This window comes from Lithobates pipiens, unplaced genomic scaffold (genome assembly GCF_037356315.1).
Source record: "Lithobates pipiens isolate NorthernLeopardFrog02 unplaced genomic scaffold, aLitPip1_a1.2 Scaffold_13, whole genome shotgun sequence".
Classification (NCBI taxonomy): domain Eukaryota; kingdom Metazoa; phylum Chordata; class Amphibia; order Anura; family Ranidae; genus Lithobates; species Lithobates pipiens.
Window position 1 is genome coordinate 7964643 of NW_027507718.1, and position 23597 is coordinate 7988239.

The window sequence follows — 23597 nt, forward strand, 5'->3', positions numbered from 1 at the left end:
CACTTCCGTTTCAAAATCTGATGGGTCACCTAATCTGATGAAACACCGACAGGGGTGTCACAGGACAGGAAGTGAGGGAACATCTTCCCAATATGGTCCCAGACAGAAAAAAAATGACTTGGCAGCATTTTTTTTAATTTTCTGGCTGAAATTAGGCAGTGGGGTATTTTCAAACAAGATGTATACAAAGCTCCAAAAATTATTTTATTCAAAGCACATCTAAATCCAAAACAAACATTTTATATATAAACATGGACAAATGTGTTGGCACCTCTATGATTCATTGAAACAATACTTAATTTCTCCTGAAAAGCAATGAAATCAAAGCGATTGTCTCATGTATATATACAAGCCACCGGAGTGTCAAGAAGTAAAGCAAAGAAACCATGAAATAAGGTACATTTTTGCTTATGCTACAAAACATTTGGCCTGGACAAATTTGTGGTACGCCTAGAAAACAAAATTATTAAGATCATAGTGACATTTCAAAATAACTAGTTTCTATAAACACGTCTTCAATCTTGAAATCAGTCTATTTGAATAGAGAAAGTAGTGTGTAGTAGTAGTAGTAGTAGTGTTTGATTTCCTTGTGTGCACAACCCCAAACATGGACCAGTGAAAGCACAGAAGAGATCAGAAAGCAACTTAGACCAGCATGTCAAAGGTAAAGGATTAAAGACCATCTCCAAGCAGCTTGATGTAAAAGGTCCAACATCCCTAGATGTGGCTAAAAGAGGAAAATCAACCCCAGATTGAGCAGAAGGATAGTGTGAATTGTAGACACAGATCCAAGAAAAACTTCCAAAGAGATGCAAGCTGAACTCCAAGATGAATGTACATCAATATCGGATCATAACATCCATCACTTGACAAGAGGACTCCCCCGTGCTTTGGACTGATGAGACAAAACTGGAGCTATATTGTCTGGCAAGTCATATCAGCTTAATGTCCACAGATGAAAATTAAGAAAATTAGTCTTTCAAAGAAAAAACGCTGTACCTACCGATTGAAAAACAGAAGAGGATTGGTTATGTTCTGGGGCTGCTTTGCTGCATCTGGCACAAGGTGCCTTGAATCCATACATGATGAAATCACAAGATTATCAAGGACTTCACGGGTCTTTCAACAGGATATTGACACAAAAAAAAATGCAGCTAAAATCACCCAAGAAAGGCTAAGCACAAAACATGGGACTACTCTGAAGTGACCTTCTATGAGCCTTGATCTAAATGATAACAAACATCTATGGAAAAAGCTCAAAATTGCAGTCTGGAGAAGGCAGGAACCCTTCAAACCTGAGTCAGCTGGAGCCATTTTCTCAACAAAAGTAGACCAAACTACCTGTTGGCTGGTGCTTATTTGCAGCGTTTGATATTAAAGGTTATGCAATAAAATATTAAGATAAGGGTCCCATTTTTTTGCATGCCATTTTCACTTGTTTTATTATTAAAATTATTCTGTTGCATCAAAGTAATTTTTTTAATAGACACAGAATAAACAATGACGGATGGCATCTACTATTTTCATATTTATGTTATTTCAGAGAAAATTATGGGTACTTATTTTTTCATGAAAGGATACCAACAAATTTGTCCACCTTTGTATTAAAGGATGTGATGGCTTTATTATTATTTTTCAGGTTTTTGTTGCTTTATTTTCACCTAGTGATCGTGCCAGTAACACACTTCCTATATTAATTTGACAACACTCACTATACTGCATTTATAGTGCACCAACCTAAATCTTACCTAACAAGTCAACAAGGGCCTTCAAAAATGCAATGTGCCAAACTACGACAATGGTACACGAGTCAATGTAGATAATTATGTGCGAACAAGCCTCTTATGTGATCCCAGTGACTCATTGCCTTTTATTTCTCAGATAAAATGTATTGATTTAAAATAAAATGGAAATCAAATGCAATATGAGTTGTTACCTTGTGATGACGGTTTCTCACTTATCAAAATAAATGCTTTGCTTAAGCTACAAAGTAACCAATTACCGATGTATGAATGAAAAAAAAAAAGCAAACAAGAGGTTTCTATTCTACAGTTTTATTAAACACAATAATAAAAGTGACACTGACATTATGAACAATTTATTTTTTGCCAAGATGAATGCAAACAACATTTGTATGTTAGTCTTTTGAAGCGATATATAGATTAACACAGATGAATAAAAGTAGAAAAAAACATTATGTCAATTCTGGTAGTACACTTTAGAACTGATGTCTTTTTGCTCAAGGGCCTAACTCCTGTTCCTGCTGAACTGAGCCAGTGTGTAAGATAGAACTGATATCAGTTCAGTAGGCACAAGAGGACGGGTCCATCCTGTGTTGAACTGAAGAAAGTGTAAAAGTTCCTGTAAAGCCTCAGTAATGCACCATGACCAATCAGAAAGATCAAAGTGGCATTTGAATTATTTAATTACACAATCTGGTGCCACTTAGAATGCCCATGCATAGTGTAACCTAAATCCATGATATACAGTTACCACATCAAGAACAAGCGCATTCATGGCATTTTTTCTGGGTTATGCCTTTTCTCTAATCCCAGATTTTATGCTTAGGTTTGCCAGAGATCTACAGAGCTACACGATATCATTTCCATTCTGTGCCCGAGCAGGCTCCATCTCTCCCTCTCTTCAGGTGCAGAACTTAGCCACTGTGAACAAAGAGGACATTAATCACTGTTCACCAATCAGCTAAGCTCTGCACCTTGCTAGAAAGGCCATTGTTGGTTGCTTAGGGTACAGGCAGATATTCTGCCAGTAACGATTCGTAGTGCTGCTCTTCTCTTCTTCCTTATGCTTTTTTGTGCTTAGGCGTTTATAGTCTCAATTTGTGGAGAGAGCTGGTCTTTCCGTTGCAGCTGCCAAGGACATGGTTGTGTGGTAATCCCTGGCAATGTGATTTTAATCTTAACTCACAAATCAGCATGCCAGGAACCCAAACAGCCACACCAATACTACAGAATGGCTTAGAACATGAAACAATTTCCTTTCATCATCTACGGCCAGAATTCCAAATACTTCAAACAAACTAGACTCTTAAACATTCATACATGTTTGCTGCTTTGCCAGTGTTGATAGCTGTGATGTGATCTGCACAATTTACAGGAAACTGAACATGAAAAAAACGTTTGTTGTTAAGTAACACAGACACCCTAAAAAGAGAAAAAAGATTAGACACGTGTTTTGCAATTTAATTGTGAGTTATGATAGTTCTGGCAATACTAATTACCCAGCAGGCCAATACTGCCTACATATCATCCCATCTCATACAGCCAGCAGTAAAGCAACAGCAACTATATTCTCTATACAACACAAGGCTGGGGTGATTTTTTATAGATTTTCATTTTTTTCTTGTTTGGAATTAGGATTTCAGTACCATTAATGTTTAATAATATCTATCAGGTTTAGTGACTTCACACATTCCATTTGAAATATGAATGAATTGTATGAGAATATCTAAAACCCCAAACAAAAAATGTATTGCAGCTAACTAGTCCCTAGATGTGGTTACAGTATTTTTTCAGTCTTTCTTCCCTTTTATTTTCACCTGGTGGTCCTGCGAATTACACAATTCCTGTCTCCAGGTGGCTATACTCACTTCTCCACTGCATCTATGGATGGAGCCATGGTTGTCACACAGGCTGGACTTCAAAATCTCTAGCTTTGTTCATCTCCATTACATGGAGGGATTTGTTCACAGGAAGAGAATAATTTTAGTGCAGTGCACAGGAATTGACACGGGCACTACATTTCTGCCAGGTATTTTCTGTATTTGCTGAAAATGTTCTTAGCTTTAAAAAAAAAAAGATTGCAATTTTTGGTTGAACTGGATGGACTTGTGTCTTTTTTCAACCTGACTAACTATGTAACTATGTAACCACATCTAAGGACAGGTAGGCTGCAATATATTACATTTATTACATTACATTCTTCTTGGCTTTAGTTATACTTTAGTGCAGGGGTGTCAAACTTAATTTCATCGTAGGCCAAATCAGCAGTATGGTTGCTCTCAAAGGGCAAAATGTATCTAGGGTGCCCTATGCACAAAGTGAAAAGGTTTAGGGGTGCCCTATGCACAGAGTGCAAGGGTTAGGGGTTCCCAATGCACAGAGTGTAAGGGTTTAGGGGTGCCCTATGCATAGAGTGAAAGGGATTAAGGGTGCCTTATGCACAGAGTGCAAGGGTTTAGGGAGTGCCCTATGCACAGAGTGCAGGGTTTAGGGGTGTCTTATGCACAGAGTACAACACCAACTCCCCCCCCCACCACCTGGGCTGGCTCTAGTAACTCCCTACTACCTGTGGATTTGGCTCTGGTATACCTCCCTGTTTAGACGGTGCTGCCTTTCAGGGAATTCGTTCTCGCTCCCAAATTCTGGAGAGCTGTCCCTACTGTGCAGGGATCTGTTTCAGCTGTAAGCTGCTCAAAGTAAAGCTGTCCCTTGAAACACAGAAGACTTCTGTGTTTACACGTGACAGCACAGTGGCGGAATGGAGTTCTGCCATGATTTGGCCTCAAATCTGGGTGGGCGGGCCACATGACAAAGCCTGACAGGCTGGATTGACTTATGTGCTTTAAGTTATGTGCTATGAATACTAGGTGGCGTGAATACTTTCATTCAAGCTACACAACATACTGTAAATAAAGTTTAAATCACAGTAGCACATGGGAATCAGTAGTTAGTATATGCTGCACCACAGTCTACTGTGTTGGCTGAACACAGTTTTTTTCACATATTTGTTAAACAATGTTATTTCTATGACCTTCTTTCCATTTTTCTAATGCTGCTGTCAATTCATGCATTACCATGCAAATTAAAATAGAATCAGCAATAAAATAGAGCTGTGTCAATAGCTGACCTCCTAAATGAAAATATTTTCTCATATATTTATATTAACTATGCTGACCAAAAAAGGTTAATGAGATTCATAACATTTGTAAAACTGAATGTGACAAGCTTTCACTAACAGAAATCTTCCACTCAAAAAACAGACTCCAAATCTGTTGAATTTATTATTTCATTAGTGAAGTATCTAAACTATGTAGCACTACAGAAGGCCTTCATACCAAATCAAATTAAATGTGTTAAACTAGCATGTACAAACACCAGCAAGGTTACCTCAGGGTATGATTCAAATATTGTGTAAGTGAAGGCCATTTCTAGAGCTTCATCTCATGCAGAGATTTAGAAGAAGAACCCGATAACATGATAGCCATGACTGATTCTGAGGATTTCAGGATTTATCTCCTATGACAGATATATTGTTTAGTGTAAGAAAACCTTTATGCCAGTAGAATTTAGTTAAATCTAATATGCAAATAGAAAACTTCAATGGGTGCTATAACATATATAGTGCTTAGCTCACTGGGATTTATTTACACATATTGAAAACAGATTTCTTGCATCACTGAAAACCTGATAGGTTGCTCTAGACAACAGATCCTGTTTTATTGCATACTTTTGCCCCATCTAGATGTACAGTTTTTCAATTGTAAAAAGGAAGGGAGATATTTAGGGACACAGTACATATTTTTAAAGGTATGAAAATATATTTATTGTTCATATCTAGTGCATAGAAGGGTAAAAATCCTAGAAAAGACATTACATACAGTCTTATTGGCTAGGAATAGCAATATTTTATATCTCCGTACATTAGAAACATGCCACATAGCCTATGATGTTTCTAGTCTAGCACCGAGGGATCACATGAATGTGCTGGAAGACAGGCTCCAAATATGGCCTTGTTCTACAACAAGTAATCCACCCATAGTACAGCTCTTAATCCTATTCATTTTAACTTGCATTAATATGACCACACTGAAAGCTTGGTCGTTTTTATCATAGCACTGAACATTGGAAGTCAATCTATTAAAACAACATCTCTCCCACCACTTTTACACAGGATACATCCATTTGATCTCTGACAACAGCAAAGCATCTGTGTGCAAGTTCTTGCTGTCTGGCATCCTCGTTCAACATTAATTCTCCATAGAGATACACACCCATGGCCTGTGGAGAAGAAAAGAACAAATAAACACTTTTATTACAAGAGGATCCTTTGCTCAAATGCAGCTCCCATCCCATTCACACCCCATTATATCTGTATTCTTTATTACTCACTACTTGTGGTGACAAACTAGCTAATTTAGTGAAGCTTTCAACATTTATAAAGTTTCCTTAAACCTGTCCAAAACATACTTTTACACAGTGCAGTGTGTACTAAACTGATGAGAATACCATGTATTTATGCTTCTGAATGTTGTGTCATGGCATGCATGCAGTTTTATTTTGTGGTAGTTATAGCAGTGTAATTAACTTTGGTGTGCAATGTTTCGTGTCACAATCTATGTGCTGCCAAGAAGTGTGGACTATAGTTGAAGGCTCGGGTTTGCTTACCACTGGATGTGGTTGATCTATGTGGTGTGCGCCCCCCAATTTTCCTATTAGGATTGTTCCATGGAGTAAGACATGCTTCTAGAGGGGCTGGCACCCACTGTGGGTGGAGAACCGATGAAAGGACGAACAGGAGGTGTTTAAGAAGAGCTATGTTTTTTACAAGTGGTTGGAATCTATGTGCTAGTTGCTGTAAACACCCAAACCTATAGGAACACAGACTGTAGCATTAAAAATGTGTTTAACCAAAATGTTTTTCTGTGGATAAAACAGGAAGACATACATATATCTCTACACAAGTAGAACAGTCCTCTCTATTTGTCCTGGTGAAATGGGAAATCTAATATTTTACAGCTGTCACTAAACTAATGATGAGGGTAAATATACCAGTAATGGTTAAAATATAAAAACAGTGCGCCAACCCATGTGGGTTGGCGCACTGTTTTTGTATTTTAGTTTTAATTTTCATGTATCTGTGTTTACTTGGTGCCGCATCTCCACTCCACACCAACCACATCTGAATTTTTGGTTTTCTAGCTGTTATTGGACACTACTCGTTTTCTGCTGGTATTTTTTGTCATGGATGTTTTTGAATATTGGAATAGGTAATAATTAGATGCCATTGATGTTTTTTTCCAGTCATGGATAATGATAATGACATTAGGGATACATTATATTACCAAAAGTATTGGGACTCCTGCCTTTACACACACATGACCGTTAATACCATTCCAGTCTTAGTCCAAAGGGTTCACTATTGAGTTGGCCCACCCTTTGCAGCTATAACAGATTCAACTCTTCTGGGAAGGCTGTCCACAAGGTTTAGGAATGTGTCTATTGGAATATTTGACCATTCTTCCAGAAGGACTGTGCAGGCCAGTCCAGTTCCTCCACCCCAAACTTACTTATCCATGTCTTTATGGACCTTGCTTTGTGCACTGGTCCAAATCATTTGGTGGAGGGGTGATTATGGTGTGGGGTTGTTCCAGTGAAGGGAACTCTTAAGGTGTCAGCATACCAAGACATTTTGGACAATTTAATGCTCCCAACTTTATGGGAACAGTGTGGGGATCGCCCCTTCCTGTTCCAACATGACAGTGAAACAAAGTACAAAAAAGACATGGATGAGCGAGTTTGGGGTGGAGGAACTTGACTGGCCTCCACGGAGTCCTGACCTCAACCCAATAAAACACCTTTGGGATGAAATAGAATGGAGACTGAGAGCCAGGCCTTCTCATTCAAATCAGTGCCAGACCTCACAAATGCACTTCTGGAAGAATGGTCAAACATTCCCATAGACACCCTCCTAAACCTTGTGGACAGCCTTCCCAGAAGAGTTAAAGCTGTTATAGGTGCAAAGGGTGGGCCAACTCAATATTGAACCCTATGGACTAAGACTGGGATGCCATTAAAGCTTATGTGCGTGTAAAGGCAGGTGTTCCAATACTTTTGGTAATATAGTGTATTTTCATGAGACTGAAAAAGTAGCCAAAATACATACATCTTGGGAATTACGTGGTTTTGTGAATTTTTTTTGTATTTTAGTTTTAATTTTCCTGTATGCAGATTTACTTGGTGCCACATCTATGTAACACACCAAGCACATTCATATTTTTATTTTATAGCTTTTATTGGGTACTACTCTTTTGCTGCTAGTGTTTTTCATAATGGGTGTTTTTTAATATTGTAATAGGCGAATCATGGTAATACAGATAATGCCATCAGGGGTATCTTCTTGAGACTCAAACAGCATGGCAGCTGAAATATATACATCTTGGGAATTAAGTGGGTTTGCACACTGGTTTTGCATTTTATTTTTATTTTTCCTGTATCCAAATTTACTTGGCACTGCATAACCATGACACACCAAGTGCATTCGAATTTTGGGTTTATTCCAGTAAGGACCTGTTCTGGTATCAACTTTGTAAAAGGGGAATTATCCGTAATTTGTATACATTTCCTTTCACTTCCTGTTGCAAAAGTGAAGGGAAATTCTCTCAAAGGGAAACTGATGGCAAACATTAAACTGACAGGGACGTTAAGGCCCTTCCTAATCTATCCACAACTTAAAAAAAAAAAAAAAAACCCATTCGGAGTAGTGTCCTATTTTAGCGTCAGAAGGCAAACTGAAATTATTCTGAACTCTGCTATGCCCATTTAAGGTACACTTTGAGATTTTATTCTCACCTCCCCTTGTGGCAAAAATGTTACTGATCCTATTCAACAATGCTGGACACAAACTTTCATAATCTGTATAACTATGCCTGCAACATTTTTCTCATGCCCTTTATCCTGATTCTGGACTTTGTTATTTATTATTATTCACAATAATTACACAAGATAAATGTAGAAAAAGAAAAAACACATATAGCAGTGCACTTCTGTGTAGAACTGGCAAGTACTACATGTTAGATTTAAAAGGAAGTGGCTGGTCTTTATCTTTTCCCTGACACATTTTTAAGTACCCAATCCTAGGATCTGTATGGCTAGAATGAATAAAGATAAGCCAAACAAATGAAACCAGATTGGTTGCCATGTTCTTTCCCCAGTGCTCTGAGTAATTTGAGATCTTGATTTAAGCCATAGAGCAAAGTGAGGTAGATCCAACAACTTCAGACAACTCCACTGTCCTCAGTGAAGGTACAGACTGGGGTTATTGTATGAAAGGTGTGCCCAAAATACAATCATTACTTGTTTTAAGCCTGGACTGCAGAAATAACAGAAGGAAGCCAATTGGCAGTTCTGCTTTCAAAGATATTTTTCCTACAGCACATGTTTTATACATAAGCCCTTATATCCTTATCTCCCAATATGATGCTTAACATTCATAACATTTTATAAATCTTCACCAATATTTCCAGAGAATTTTAAGGGGTAACAAATGCTTCTGAATTGTCAGTGGACAGCTCATTATGCAGGTATGGACACAGACATGAAAGGTTACAACATTACTCTACAAAGATTAATGCAAATTACTTTGCTCCTTTATCTTGATTTTAAAACACTTTAGGGTTACAATTACTTGTATTGGAAAAAACAAACGAAACCCTTTTCTTTGTATATAGTACGGGATACAGGACCTCTACACATAACCATGACATGTCGCAAAGCAGTCCAACTGAGGGGCAGGGAAAACACAGCATAAAATGTCTACAGACGCATGTAAGAATGGAGTAAGGAAAGGCTCACCAGAGCTCAGAAGCACCTTACACATAAAACTGGCATTAGAAGAAGCATGAACATCCACTTGGTAAAACATAACAAATGTGTGAACGAAAGACTAGGTAACAGCCTTGCAAATCTAGGAAACATTTGTCTGATGCTGAAAAGCCCATGAAGCGCTAACAGATCTGGTATAGTACACATTAATAGGGAAAAAGGAACCTTATCCTTGGGACCATAAGCCTGATGACCAGTCTAATCCACCTAGCAATGAAGGAGTGAGAAGCATATGGGAACCTTGGGGAAGGACAAAGAGTGAGTCCAGTTGCTTAATGGAAGCTGTAGCTGAGAGATAGACTTTCACAATGTGTACTACATTTAGAAAGCGGAGTGAAATCTCCTTGGGATCTTTCAGGGTAGGACAAAGGTAGGAAACAACAATGTCCTGCTTAGGGTGCAAACCATCTTGGGGTGAAAGGAGGCTATTTCCATGTGCAACACTAGCAAGGACTCCTTACAGGATAAGGCCATTAACTCAGAGACCTACCTTGTAGAAATGATAGCAACAAAAAAGCCACCTTGAGAGTGACATCAGATTAGGAAATATGATTTGTAATCTGAATGGTGGCCTTTGAAGGGCCTAGAAAATCAGTCCCACAGTGTGCTTGGGGATCATGGCGGGGAGCAATATGTGCAACACCCTGCACAAAGACCTTAATAAATGACACATGCAAAAAAGATTTATATGGGAGTAGGAGGAGTTAAAGAGGGGATGTCCCTGCAGATTTTTTTCTAGTGTCCAGTTACCTGCAAATAACTGCCTATAACAGATAGGACTACAGCTTTGACAAATATTCCCTTTAAAACACTACAACCTAAACCTATATTGGGAAAATACATTCAAAAGGAGATTGGGACTTTAGATGAAGCAGTTGAAATGTGGAGGCGAGAGTAAAAATTATTTTATTGATCACAAACATATAATAAGAGAGTAATTTCTTGAAATTACTCTCTTATTATATATTTATGATCAATAAAATAATCTCCTTTTGAATGTATCGAAAATAGGGATGGAGGCGCATTACCGTGCCTCATTTAAAGTCCCAAATCCCCCCATTTATATATTTGGAACATGTCCTAATACCTTTAACCAAAAAGCATATGAGCTACTACTAGAAAGCAGCAATTCCAACTTTCTATATTTCAAGTTGGTTATTACCGCTATGTTGTATATCACCAAGATCTGATCCTACATATGGAAGGAAAAGTTGATATCTTTTTTTTTTTTTTTTTTTTGCTCTCCTGGCTACAAAAGACTGATGTCTGCCTGCTTCCCCCAGCTATTGTGAGTGTCATACTTTACTTTTAAAAGATTAGAATTTTTTAGATTTATAATCTAATCTTATATTTACATTTTGTTAATGTACATTTAAGTCATTGTAAAGTCTCTTTTTTTCACTAAAATAAAGATGATAGCTATAATTGCATGCAAAATCCGGCCGGCTGGTTGCATTCAACCTGCCCATACATGGTTTGAATCGCGGTCGGTCCCTGTTGAACCGCCTGAGATTCGAACCATCTATGGCCAGCCTTAGTGCTTTTCAGATAACTTCAAGCCTATGTCTTTGGTTACATGATTTCAGCTAAAGGGCAGAGTTAACCAATCTGAAAACTGCTCCTCCTTTTAAACAAATACCACATGACAAACTTCCTGGGTCTTGGACTATGTAAGAACTGTAGAAACAGAAAGATATGTAAATATCACCCAGTATTTGAGGGGTTAACTACTCACTGACTCACCAGTTAGGTGTGGTATATGCCCGATAAGAGGACCAAAAATGGAATAAGACGGCTGTGTAGTACAGACTGTGAAAAGCATGCACTACAAAATATCCAAGCAGTGTAATATGAAAAAAGTTTAATGAAAAAAATCATAAAAATATGTAGAATTACATCCACTTGAAAAAGTGCAAAACCTTCCAAGAATTAAACAACACAAAATATACAGAGAATAATAAAATCAATCTGGGTGGTTTCCCGGGGTGATAGAGGGTACCAGCTGGACACTTGACAGTTAGCAACTATTGTGATAAAGAAAGAACTGTAGAAAACCTATGAAAGATGAGCATTTCAGCCCTTCCATTACATTACACTTATTTAGCCCAGCAATAATGTTAATACAGCTTATGTTAACATTTGTGTGTAGATCTACTTTTTATGAAAATGAATATTAGAAATGACCTAAGATATGTATAAATAAATGGATCTGTCCATTTACATACCTGGTCCTGCAGTAGGAATATTTCCACATCCTTATAGGCTGCTGTATACTTATGTTTTATAACCAGCTCACACCATCTGTGCCGAACCTAAAAAAAAAAAATATTGATAAGTTCAAGAACAACATTTACATCAAGACAACTATGTTCTGTACAATAAAGTAATCTTATAAAAATAAAAAAAAAAAAGAATAGAAGAATCAATGCGGCCACATCCGTGACTGGCATAGTGGATCTGAACAGGGCAGGTAAATCATAGCACTGAAAGAGGTAAATAGGTCTGTTATACAACAGAAGAGGTTGTTTTTCTTTCACCTTTTACAATTGTCACTGGAACAGGTTTTGCTCTCTACATCTGTTCCACTGACAGCACTAAATTATGAAATGCCCTACATTTTCTCTTAGAAACAATGGTAAACAGCACAAGTGAAAGCAAATCTTCTAAACAGGGTTAACCGTAAAAATGAAACTATTTTACAGTAAACTGCCACAAAGGATTCATGGAAGCTGTCATTGCTGTACTCGGCTTCTTAAAATGCTATGTGCTGGCTTGTCATATGGACCCTTTGGCTTCAATATTTTGATCAGGGCCCTGAGACTGGCCAGGTTAAAGTAGTTTGGTCGTTAAAAGACTTCTAATCTGAAACTTGTTAGATGTCAATGACTTTGAAGAAGTTTGTCAATATAGTGGTCAAGCAACTAGCATTTTCAGAAGGGGTTAGCAATGGCAGCACCTGTATTTTAGCATTATAAGATTTACTTTAACAGGATTATGCAGCAATTACAATCTCCAGCTTTTTTGTAACCCATATCAAACCCAAAAGACGTAACATTATCTACATACATATACTCTTGGGCACCCTTGGTCCAATTACATATGTTTTGTTGGTTTCCTCTTTGAAGAGCAGTTGGCAAACCTTAAAATTAAAAAACCTAAAAAGCATAACCTATAATTTGGCCATACTCTAGGGACCCCAAGGAGACTTTTCTGACCCGTTCCTTCTATTCCACAACTGCCTTAATCCACTTGGGAGCTAAGAGCAATGCCCTGTATTTCCAGGTATGGGGGAACACATGATAAGCCTCTGTGTCTTTTTGTGGGAAGAGGCATAGCACTATGTAAGTTCAGACTTGTGTATAAAGTTCAAACAGAACAGGAATCTAAGGCAGCCTAGCACTGGACTGGGTCAACAAGGTGAAGAGAAGTTATCTAAATGCTCCCAAAGGACCTCTAGCAAATCTTTTACTTTGTCCAGTATGGGCTAATTAAAGGTTTACATTAAGCATCAAAGAGCTTCTAAAGGCAGTTTTTTTTTTTTATCTTAATACATTCTATGCATTAAGATAAAAACCTTCTGTGTGCAGCCCAATCCTCCTTAAAGGCACAGGAGCACACTGGACACCCAGCACATAGCACAATGACAGCAAAGGTGCCCAGTGTGTTCGGTGACTAAATTTAAACCGGTAATGAAGAGATGGTCCCTGCCCCCACCTATAACTGGCCTTCACAGCAAGGAGCACATGGAAGGGCAAACGCATGAAAGACAAAACCAGAGAAAATTCCCAGCTCAACTCTCCAACCAGTCTGCTTACCAACCAAATTAACCTGTCCAACAGTGTGTGTTAAAAACAGGGGTTTAGTTAGCACACATAATGCGTAAGCTGCAAGGCCTCTTCACGGTACCCTGCATTACTCCTAACCCTTCTAAATTTATGAGAGTCTCCACAATAGGAACACATCCATTCTAATGGATAGATAAGGGGCTTACCTGAGCCCCATCTCGATCCAGCGAAGTTGCACAAGACTGAGGCTGTCCCAGACTCTTCCTCCTGATTGGCAGAGACACAACAGCGGGGGCCATTGGCTGCTGTCAAAGTCAGTGAGCCAATGAGAAAAGAGAGGAGGCGGGGTCGAGCTGCAGCTCCACCCCTGAATGGACACACAGAGCAGTGCCTCAGGTGCCCCATAGCACCAGAAGGGAGGGGCCAGGAGCGCCGGAAAGGGACCAGAGAAAAGGATGATTTGGGCTGCTTTGTGCAAAACCACTACACAGAGCAGGTAAGTATGACATGTTTGTTATTTAAAAACAAAAACAAAAAAACAAGGACACAGAGGCAGCAGCAGGAGACTTTGGCCCGCACAAGTGCCCCATACTCAGCTGCTAGCTATGGTGGCACTTGGAGAGGAGGCAGAGCCTAGATCGCTGGCGGTGGTCCCCAGAAGAGGAGGATCAGGGCTGCCCTATGCAAAATCATTGCACAGTGCAGGTAAGTAAAACATGTTTATTATTTTCAGGAGAACAATGAAGCTTAACAACTTTTTAAAGTATTAGCAAGCTACATTCTAGTACATTTTTGTTTTTGGGGTTTAATACAGCAATGCAACACCTGGATAAGCAGGAGTCACTGTGGAAATACTGTGTGGATAGATGGAAGAATGGACTAATCAGCATGGAGGCAGTCCTGGAGAATAATGACTCACAGTCAAAGAAGAAAATGTATGTAACAGCCATACACAATTTTCTCTTTTTCTAGATTTATATATATATATATATATATATATATATATATATATATATATATATATATATATACACACACACATTTGTATGGTTTGTATGGTCTCCCTGTGCTTGCATGGGGTTCCTCCAATATTCCAAAGACATGTTGATGGAATAATTGTCTCCTGTTCAAATTGGCCTTAGTATGCCTATGTATGCAAGTGAGAGATGGAGCTTAGATTTTAAGCTTCTTGAGAACAGGGACTGATGTAAATGTTCTGTGCTATATAATTCCCTGTAATAAATAAATTAATTTATACCTATTATATGTATTTTAGTGAAATCCAAAAATACTTTGCATCTACACAAACTTTGTTAGTATGTTTGCACCTAGATTATTTTCTACATGTTCACTATTCTAAAAGTACACCTGTAACTATAGCTAAATGTAGCGCCTTGTATCTGTATAACACACAACAGAATTGAAGTCATATATAAAAGGAACATCCTTTGTGTAAAGAGCACAAAGTTGACTTTGTGAACATATTCTGTGGTCATGTCTTTTATGATTGGTGTCCTGTGCGTTTATAAGACTCCTTCACCCTTGTACAACTCCAAAGTTGCACAGACTTTGGAATGCAACTTTGACCCAACTTGGATGCTACTTTGGCTTTGACCAGTGATAATGGACAACTGTTGCATTGCATAACATTCAGGTATGACTTGTTATGCGACTCTGATGTCCAAAGTTTCATGACAAGTCGCACAAGTGTGAATGGAGCCTAAAGTGCCATTACCACAATAATTACAGGTTTGCCCAGTCTGTACCAAAATGTGTCAAGAATAATAGTTTACGTTTCATCTGCGGTACATTGGTAAAATATAGAAAATAGAAACAGTAGAGTTTCCAACTAACTAGATTTACTGAAAATAATAAAAATGCACAAAAACAGGCACAATTCTTGTAGATATTGTACTTGTTAGTACATTATTTCACAGTATAAGCACAGTTTAGAATGTTTGTTTTTCACTTTTAGTTCAAAAATGGCTACTATTAAATTGCACCCTTTCCAAAAGTCACAATGGCAAGCTTTGCCATCTGTGAAATACCAAACAAACTGGAGCTTATTACACACCTAGAAGCCAAGCTGTAAATCCTCAAACCTAAAACCTTAAACAATTCTGCCATGACATGGCATTTTCTACTCCCTACACATGATTATGGATGTAGGAAAAGGCTGCATCAGTGTTAGCCAATGTGCTATGTTTAAAGTAAATAGTGCAAGTCATTAATCTTGCATAAAGCACTGCAGAGACAGTTGTGAATAATAAACAAGATTAAATAAGCATCTCATACAAACAGAACGTCAACATCCCAGCTATTTCTTTAACATATACCGGCTGCTTAGCCCCCTTCTTTCATTTATCATAACTGAATCTAAGGCCATCTTTTCATGTACCTGTATTTGATTAGAGATGCATAGTAGAGTTATGAAGACAGCTATCAGCAGCTCCATATTAACAGGAGTAAGCTATGTGACTCATGAAGCTCAGCTGACGTCCTAATTAAAATGATTGATGAGTGATGAAAGGACAGGAATGGTTTGGTGCATTATTTTCTGTTTTCTCTTTTTTGGAATGTTTTTTAGCTTTAGAGAATCAAGTCAATAGGTTTAACAGCTGTTAATTATTGTCAATGGAGTCCTTACCGCATCAATATTAAACAGCCAAGCCAACACTAACCCAACTTAGCTTTGCTTCTATCATTTTGGTCTAGGCCATAATAACAAAGAACAGCAAGGCCATCTGGCAACTCTTGTACAACGTATGCAGACCTGAACAGTTAAATATTTTAGCTTTCTTGCACAAGAATACGAAGCACCTTTAGGTGCAGCTTCAGTATTAATATTCAAACGCTCAAACAAAGTACAGTACAATTCCTCTAGGAGAGTATATATGTCAAATATGAAAATAATATAAACACAGTTTTAAAGGCTAAATATACCTTTGTAATAAAATTACTGGGTCCCCTGTAATATGCATGGACCCCCATGGGATAGTACAAAGGGCACTTTCTTCTTTTTCCCCTTACTCTTTTGCCAGATTGCTATTGGTTCCTGCAAGGTGCCTTCTTCCCCAGTAACAACAACAGCGGTAACTGGAGGCTTTTGGTGGTTTGTGCAAGCGTGCTCTGCTGCCCCTTTAAAGCCGCTCACCCCCTCATTCTGCCAGCTGACCTGAAAAGCAACCAACCCACTTTGCTGTTTATTAGTTATGTCACGATGTTGTTTAGTGGGGGTTAGTTGTCCAGTCTAGTCTGGATAGACAACATGAGTTGACTTTCTGTATTTGGTTATTTAGAGGCATACAGTATCTCACAAACTGAGTACACCCTTCACATTTTTGTAAATATTTTATTATATCTTTTCATGTGACAACACTTAAAGCAGAGGTCCGCCTACCACTGCAAAAATGAAAAGCCAGCTACTTACCTGTCCTGGAGTCCAGCGATTATGACATTGCAGCTGATGTTTCCATCACCTGTCGGGTGCATGCCACCACCATTGCAAATAAGGGAACCCCGCAGTGTAGCCTTTTTGGCTTCATGCCAGGAACCCCACTGCGCATACACAAGGCTCTGCTCCTCTCTTCTACTGGCCCAGCGACAAGGGGAGGAGAAGGGAACCCCAGCCGTGACGTCAATACCCGCGGCTAAGGCTCCCAGAAGTGGGGAAAGCATACCTGTGAAATTTCAATACCATTAGTGGTAACCCCGAGCCACACTCAGGATTGCATTGCAGAATCCTGGTCATTTACCTTGTCACCAGGATCCTGCAATGTCCCCCCACTGTGTCCTCTGCCCGATGCTCTGTGTGACAGGCTCCGTTCCCTGCGAGCATCGTGACGCATGGGGGTGGAGCCGGCGATAAATTCAAAAAGTACACAAAACATAACATACAGTACACTGTAATCTTACAGATTACGTTACTGTATCAAATCTTTTCACATCCCTTTTGTCCATAATGCTTTGTCCAGTGCCCTGCATGCAGTTTTTATTAAATATTTTGTTCTTTTTACAGCGATAGTAAATGAGAACACTTGCAGAATTGAGCGATCGTGAATCGTGGGGAAATTCATTTTATTATTATATATATTTTTTATAATTATTTATAGTTATTTATTATATTATAATTCATGATTTGTGTTTCAAACTTTATCATACCCGAGATGATCTATTAAACTGTTGTTTGGACAGATTTAAAAATGTGTTATTACTAAGAATTACAGGCCTACAATATACTGCCAGGGTGGTTAAGGGTGTACTCACTTTTGTTGCTAGCGGTTTAGACATTAACCACTTAAGGACCAGGTCTATTTTTCAAACTTGTTGTTTACAAGTTAAAATATTTTTTTTTTTGCTAGAAAATTACTTAGAACCCCCAAACATTATATATAGATCTCTCTCTCTCTCTCTCTCTCTCTCTCTCTCTCTCGAGATCTCTATATATATATTTTTTCAGACACCCTAGAGAATAAATAATGGCATTCGTAATAATTGATGTTACACCGTATTTCCGCACTGGTCTTACAAACGCAATTTTTTGGGAAAAAACAAATGTGAATTTAAAAATAAAAAAAAAGTAAAGTTAGGCCAATTTTTTTTTTTTTTTTATATTGTGAAAGATAATGTTACATCGAGTAAATTGATGCCCAACATGTCATGCTTCACAATTGCGCTTAAAACTCTCCCTAGGCAATGTTTAAAAATTTCTACATGTTATCAGTTTTGAGTTACAGAGAAGATCTTTTGCTAAAATTATTGCTCTCCCTCGAACGATCGTGGCGATATCTCACGTGTGGTTTGCACGCCATAAACATATGCGGGCACGACTTGTGTATGCGTTCGCTTCTGTGCGTGTGCAGGCGGGACGGGGCGCTTTACATTTTTTTTTCTTATTTAAATTTACCTTTTATTTTTACACTGTCTCTTTAAAAAAAAAGAGTATTCAGAATTTCTTGCAGGATCATTTCACCAGCATTTAGCCTACTTATGACCTGCTTCCAGCTGCTTTTGCATGGCCATAACCTTGTATGGGTAGAGAAGCAGTTTTGAAGCAAACACAGATCTCTTGAAAATAGTTTGGCAAGTTTGTATAAAAAGTTTTTGGAATATTTGCATTTTTTAAACTGATTTTTTTATTACTGATATAAAATAGGATGTTGCTTTATAGTATATAAAAGGGCGAGCTGTTGGTACCCCACATTGCTTTTAAGTTCATTTCGTTTCTTTTATGTGATCACTAAGTCATTTATTACCTTTTGACTTCAATAAACCAACGTTTTTATATCGTTTGACCCGCACCATGTGGAGCCTTTTTTTCTTTTCCCTTTTCTCCATGGTTTTGGTTTAAAACTTTACAAACACCCCCCTCCCCATTCGGGGGAGGCTGGAGTATTGGTCCAACGGGCTGCGTTTGAGCTTGACTACTTCGACCTTTGATGTTCCATCTGAAAGGATCCATCTTTGAGCCTACAACCGCCTGGAGCTCCTCCACTAGCTCAACTGACCTCTCTCCTCACACTCCTTGGTCCTTGACTGTGACCCCAAGCCTTCCAGACTCAGCCGTCATATGACTGTGTGAGTCCAACTGTTCCGGTAAGAAGTATTTATCTACTATTCACTGATGTTTACAATCAAGTCTACCTGCATGAACATATTCGTCCAGTACACCATTTTCCTTCCATGTGACGGTTTGGTCACTCCTATGCCATCAACATAGTGGAATGAGTGCCTTATGTTGGACTTTTACTTTCAGGCATTTAGTTTTGTGCGATTTTTGTTTTGCTATTATTATTTTTATAATTTGTGTTGATTACACTTATTATTATTGAAGCGCTACACTGTTTTTATTATTTTATTTGCTTTATAGTATAGTATACATAAATCTTATTTTTTAGTGATCAACATTTATTACAAATTGCTTGATGACATTACAATTCCTAGCTATACACTGTAGCTAAAAAGACTTTAACCACTTGCCGACCGGCTGACGACAATATACGCCGGCAAAGTGTCACGGGTGCGCAAAACAACGTACCCATACATCAAAACAACGTACCCATACGCCGCTGCATCATCCCTGGCTAGCATGTGCCTACGGATTCTATGTCCACCAGTGGCCCACGATCGTGGCACGGAGAGGCAGAGCGGGGATATGCCTATATAAACAAGGCATTTCCCTGTTCTGCCTAGCAACATGACAGGGATCTACTGCTCCCAGTGATCAGGAGCAGTGATCTCTGTCATGTTCTAGTGAGCCCATCCCCTCTACAGTTAGAACATGCTGAAGGAACACCCTTAACCCCTTAATCGCCCCCTAGTGTTTAACTCTTTCCCTGCCAGTGACATTTACACAGTAATCAGTGCATTTTTATAGCACTGATCACTGTATAAATATCAATGGTCCAAAAATGTGTCAAAAGTGTCTGATCTGTCCGCCACAATGTTGCACTCACTATAAAAAGATCACAGATCTCCACCATTACTAATAAAAAATTAATAAAAATGCCATAAATCTATCCCCTATTTTGTAGACGCGACAACTGGTTCGCACAAATCAATATATGCTTATTGAGATTTTTTTTTTTACCAAAAATATGTAGAAGAATACATATTGGTCTAAACCAGTGATTCTCAACAAGGGTTCCATGGAACCCTAGGATTCCTCCAGAGGTTGCTAGGGGTTCCTTCAGCATTGGGCAATTTCTGCCTCTTAGATAAGTTCCCACTCACACCATTGATCTTTTTAGATATCTGTAAGGAGGCAATTCTTTCCAATGACCACAAGTGTAAGGACCATTCTTCTCAATGACCATCACACTAATGTATCATGAGTTGTAGATTTCTAATTTTTAGCAGGGGTTCCCCGAGACCAGAGAACTATTTCAAGGGTTCCTCTGTGTTGAAATGGTTGAGAAAGGCTGCTCTAAACTGTGGAATAAATTTGTTTTTTTTAATATAGTTTTTGGGGATATTTATTAAAGCGAAAAGTAAAAAATATTGCTTTTTTTCAAAATTGTCACTCATTTTTTGTTTATAGAGCAAAAAAAAAAAAAATGCAGAGGTGATCAAATATCACCAAAAGAAAGGTTTATTTGTGGGAAAAAAGGACATCAATTTTGTTTGGGTACAGCATTGCATGACCGCGCAATTGTCGGTTAAAGAGGAGCAGTGCCATAAAGGGCTTGGTCAGGAAGGCGTTAAAAATACTTGTTAGGTGATTCAGTCCTTTATCCTGAACATAAAGAAAATATGTTTATAATTGTTTTACAGTCCATTGAAGTAAGTCCTAGTCTTCAACTTCAATTTGATGTTGGGATTTATGTGTTTCTTGATAGCCCAAGACCCAGGTACTTTACTTATATAACATCACCACAATATCATAACATTTCAGTACAGGTCTCCTCACTATTTGCTGGCTACAAAGAGTTATGTGTTTGAAGGACTAGGGTCAGGGGTCTCCAAACTAAGGCCCTCCAATTGTTCAGAAACTACAATTCCCATCATGCCTAGTCATGTCTGTGAATATCAGGGTTTTACAATGCCTGATAGGACGTGTAGTTCTGCAAAAGATGGAGGGCTGTAGTTTGGAGATCCCTGGACTAGGTGAATAAAGGCCACTACAGGCAAAATGCCTGTATGGAACTGATCCTAGTCATTCAGTAGTTTCTGTCTTTGATGTTGTACTCTTTGCAGAGCTATTTTCACATGCATGAACCTTATGACAAGTCAGATAGTCCTACTCTGCTTTAGCAAGGAAAAACTTTCCATCTGCAGATGCCAACATCTATGCACTGCCATACACAAAAATATAAAAGCATCTAGCACACATCAAATGCCTTCCACGCACTCCCTTTCCCCTCAAGCACTTAAAATTTAAATTCACTCAAGACCCATATAGAAAATTCAGATGTTAAAAAAGTTGAATAAGATCTCAAGAAACCTCCCGGTGTTATTTATTAGAGGAGTTTTCATTACAGGAGCGCCTTTGCTTATAAAATGGTGAATGCCATAATCTCTGAAAAAACACAGGAAATGAAAGCACTATTACAATATACATTTGATTTTCTTATCCTTCCAAAATGCATAAGAGCCATAAACCAGTCATGTAGCAAGACGAGTTGTATTATTATATGAATAAAGCCCAATCCTTTTCAGAGATGGGAAGGAAAAGATTTGTTTAGAAATCATTTTTCCATCTGGAGTATGTAAACGCAGTAGTCCTGCTACCACATATACTTACAGCATTAGAATGATTGCTGAGTAATACTCCATATTTGACTGCCTTTTGCAGGGATACAGTCAGAAAAATGCTGATCAACAGTCTGATATTCCTGGTATGGTGGAGACGAAAAGGGCGGAGGGGTAGCTAGCAAAGTTTATCAGTAGCTTGTACCAGTCTTATGACCTTCTATTAATAACATAACAACAATGCATTCTTATGAGGATTTTTGTCTGCTAGCAACATACAACCCAGACTAGCAAAGGAAAAAATATCTGTTCTAGCCTATACCGCAGAATAGGCCAGTAAGGGAGACAGAGTCCACCAACAAAATTCTAAACCTACATGTCTGGTGCACTTTTAGGCCTCATGAAGTTAAAAAATTTACAGATGGCCACACGTGTATAAATATTGTAAAATTAGAGGCGTTTTTCTCTTCCAAATTCTGACAGAAAAAATTATGCTTATTTTCATAAGCCCATGTGCATAAGGCCTTAAAAGGAGAAGTACATCCAATAGCTGTACTTCTCCTGTGGATCACAGGAGTGCAGTTTGTTCTGCATTTCTGTGACCTGTTTAGGCTCAAGCCAGTTTAAGCTTGGGAAAGATTGCACCCATATGGTCAGGATCTGCCCACATGCCTGGACCGCTAACCTGGCTCAGCCTCACACCAGACCATTTTCTCAAAAATACCATTTATTTATTCCATAAGTGCAAACAGAAAAAAAGATGAGCTTATCAATCTACCTGGTTGTATTGCTTACTGTAGTAGAAAAAAGACAGGTCTCTATGTTAGTTTTCTGCTGCCTGTCCGAGTTGTGTAAATGTCTAGCAAGCCATACAATATACATTTTTTCCTTCATCCACAGGTTGAAGGAAAGAAAATTGGGGAGAATCCCTCCTGCTGCGCTATTGTAGTCTGACAGCGGGAAGTTTGCCAGCTGTCAGAACACAATGATCATTGCGGGCAGCTATAAATACAGGCAGTGATTGCATGAAAAAAACCTGACAGGCTGGTTATACTGAAGTTGATCAATAAATCGACTTCAGTACAACCAGCCTGCCCACAGACAGATCAAAACTCATCCGGTTTCTGCTTAACCAATGGAAATTCAGTCTAAGGTCAGCTTCAGGAATGAATGGACAGAAATATAAATTCTTTGACAGGTAAAACAGCTCTTATATATGCATTTCATGTGTTTACCTACCTGACTGAGTTCCCCAATTAAAGATCTAGATAAGATACCATAATACCAGTCGCTGCTACTACCTACACATCACAGTCTCCATCTACTGCTAGAAGCCATAGTAACCAAATAACAGGCACATGTATAAACTGCACTGGCTATCACAATCCAGTGCTTAGTCCTTACCAGGACTAAGCAAGTTTTTACCAGTATTTTTTTACTAATTACCAGGCCTGAGCACTGTAACATTACAGGTTTTCTAGATCTATGCAGATATCAACATTGAGGATAGTAGCAAGCACGTATGAAATTTGGGTGGCTACAGCAGTGAATCTGTGCAACTAGGAACAGACACCTAATAAATGTGTCTGCCACAAAGCTTCAGCATTACTTTGCTTATTTTGTTCTCAGGACAGGATTCTTTTAAACTCCACTTAAAAATAGAGATTTGACTTGCTATAAACTGAGATGTAAAGGAAAAGACACCAAAAGCTCTACCCCCTCCTAGCTTACATTCAACCCTTGACTCTTGCAGCTATCACATATTATAAGTACTTTTGTTTTTTTTAATTTCTGTTTATTGGTGTATTTCAAAAGTACAATACACAGAAACCAATAAAAAAAAAAAAAAAAAAAAAAAAACAGCCCACACAGGAGCCCACACTTAACTTGGTTATTGGAATTTCAAGTAAAGCAAAATAAAGGTGTGGCTTGCACTCAAGAAAGATGAAAATTAGGTAACATATTATAAGCACTTCATTGGAGAAAACTAGACTATTGA

General features: G+C 38.4%; 1 protein-coding gene across 1 annotated transcript in view; it reads right to left on the reverse strand.

Annotated features, from left to right (window-relative positions):
* Positions 1-2038: 2038 nt before the first annotated feature.
* The window catches only part of AOPEP (aminopeptidase O (putative)), a 613303-nt gene continuing 591744 nt past the window's right edge, over positions 2039-23597 (reverse strand). Inside the window, exons 16-17 of the mRNA XM_077474816.1 lie at positions 11849-11935; positions 2039-6020 (exon numbers count right to left, since the gene is read on the reverse strand). Coding sequence (XP_077330942.1) covers positions 5880-6020; positions 11849-11935 — 228 coding nt within the window. The 3' untranslated portion in view covers positions 2039-5879. The remainder of the gene's footprint in view (positions 6021-11848; positions 11936-23597) is intronic.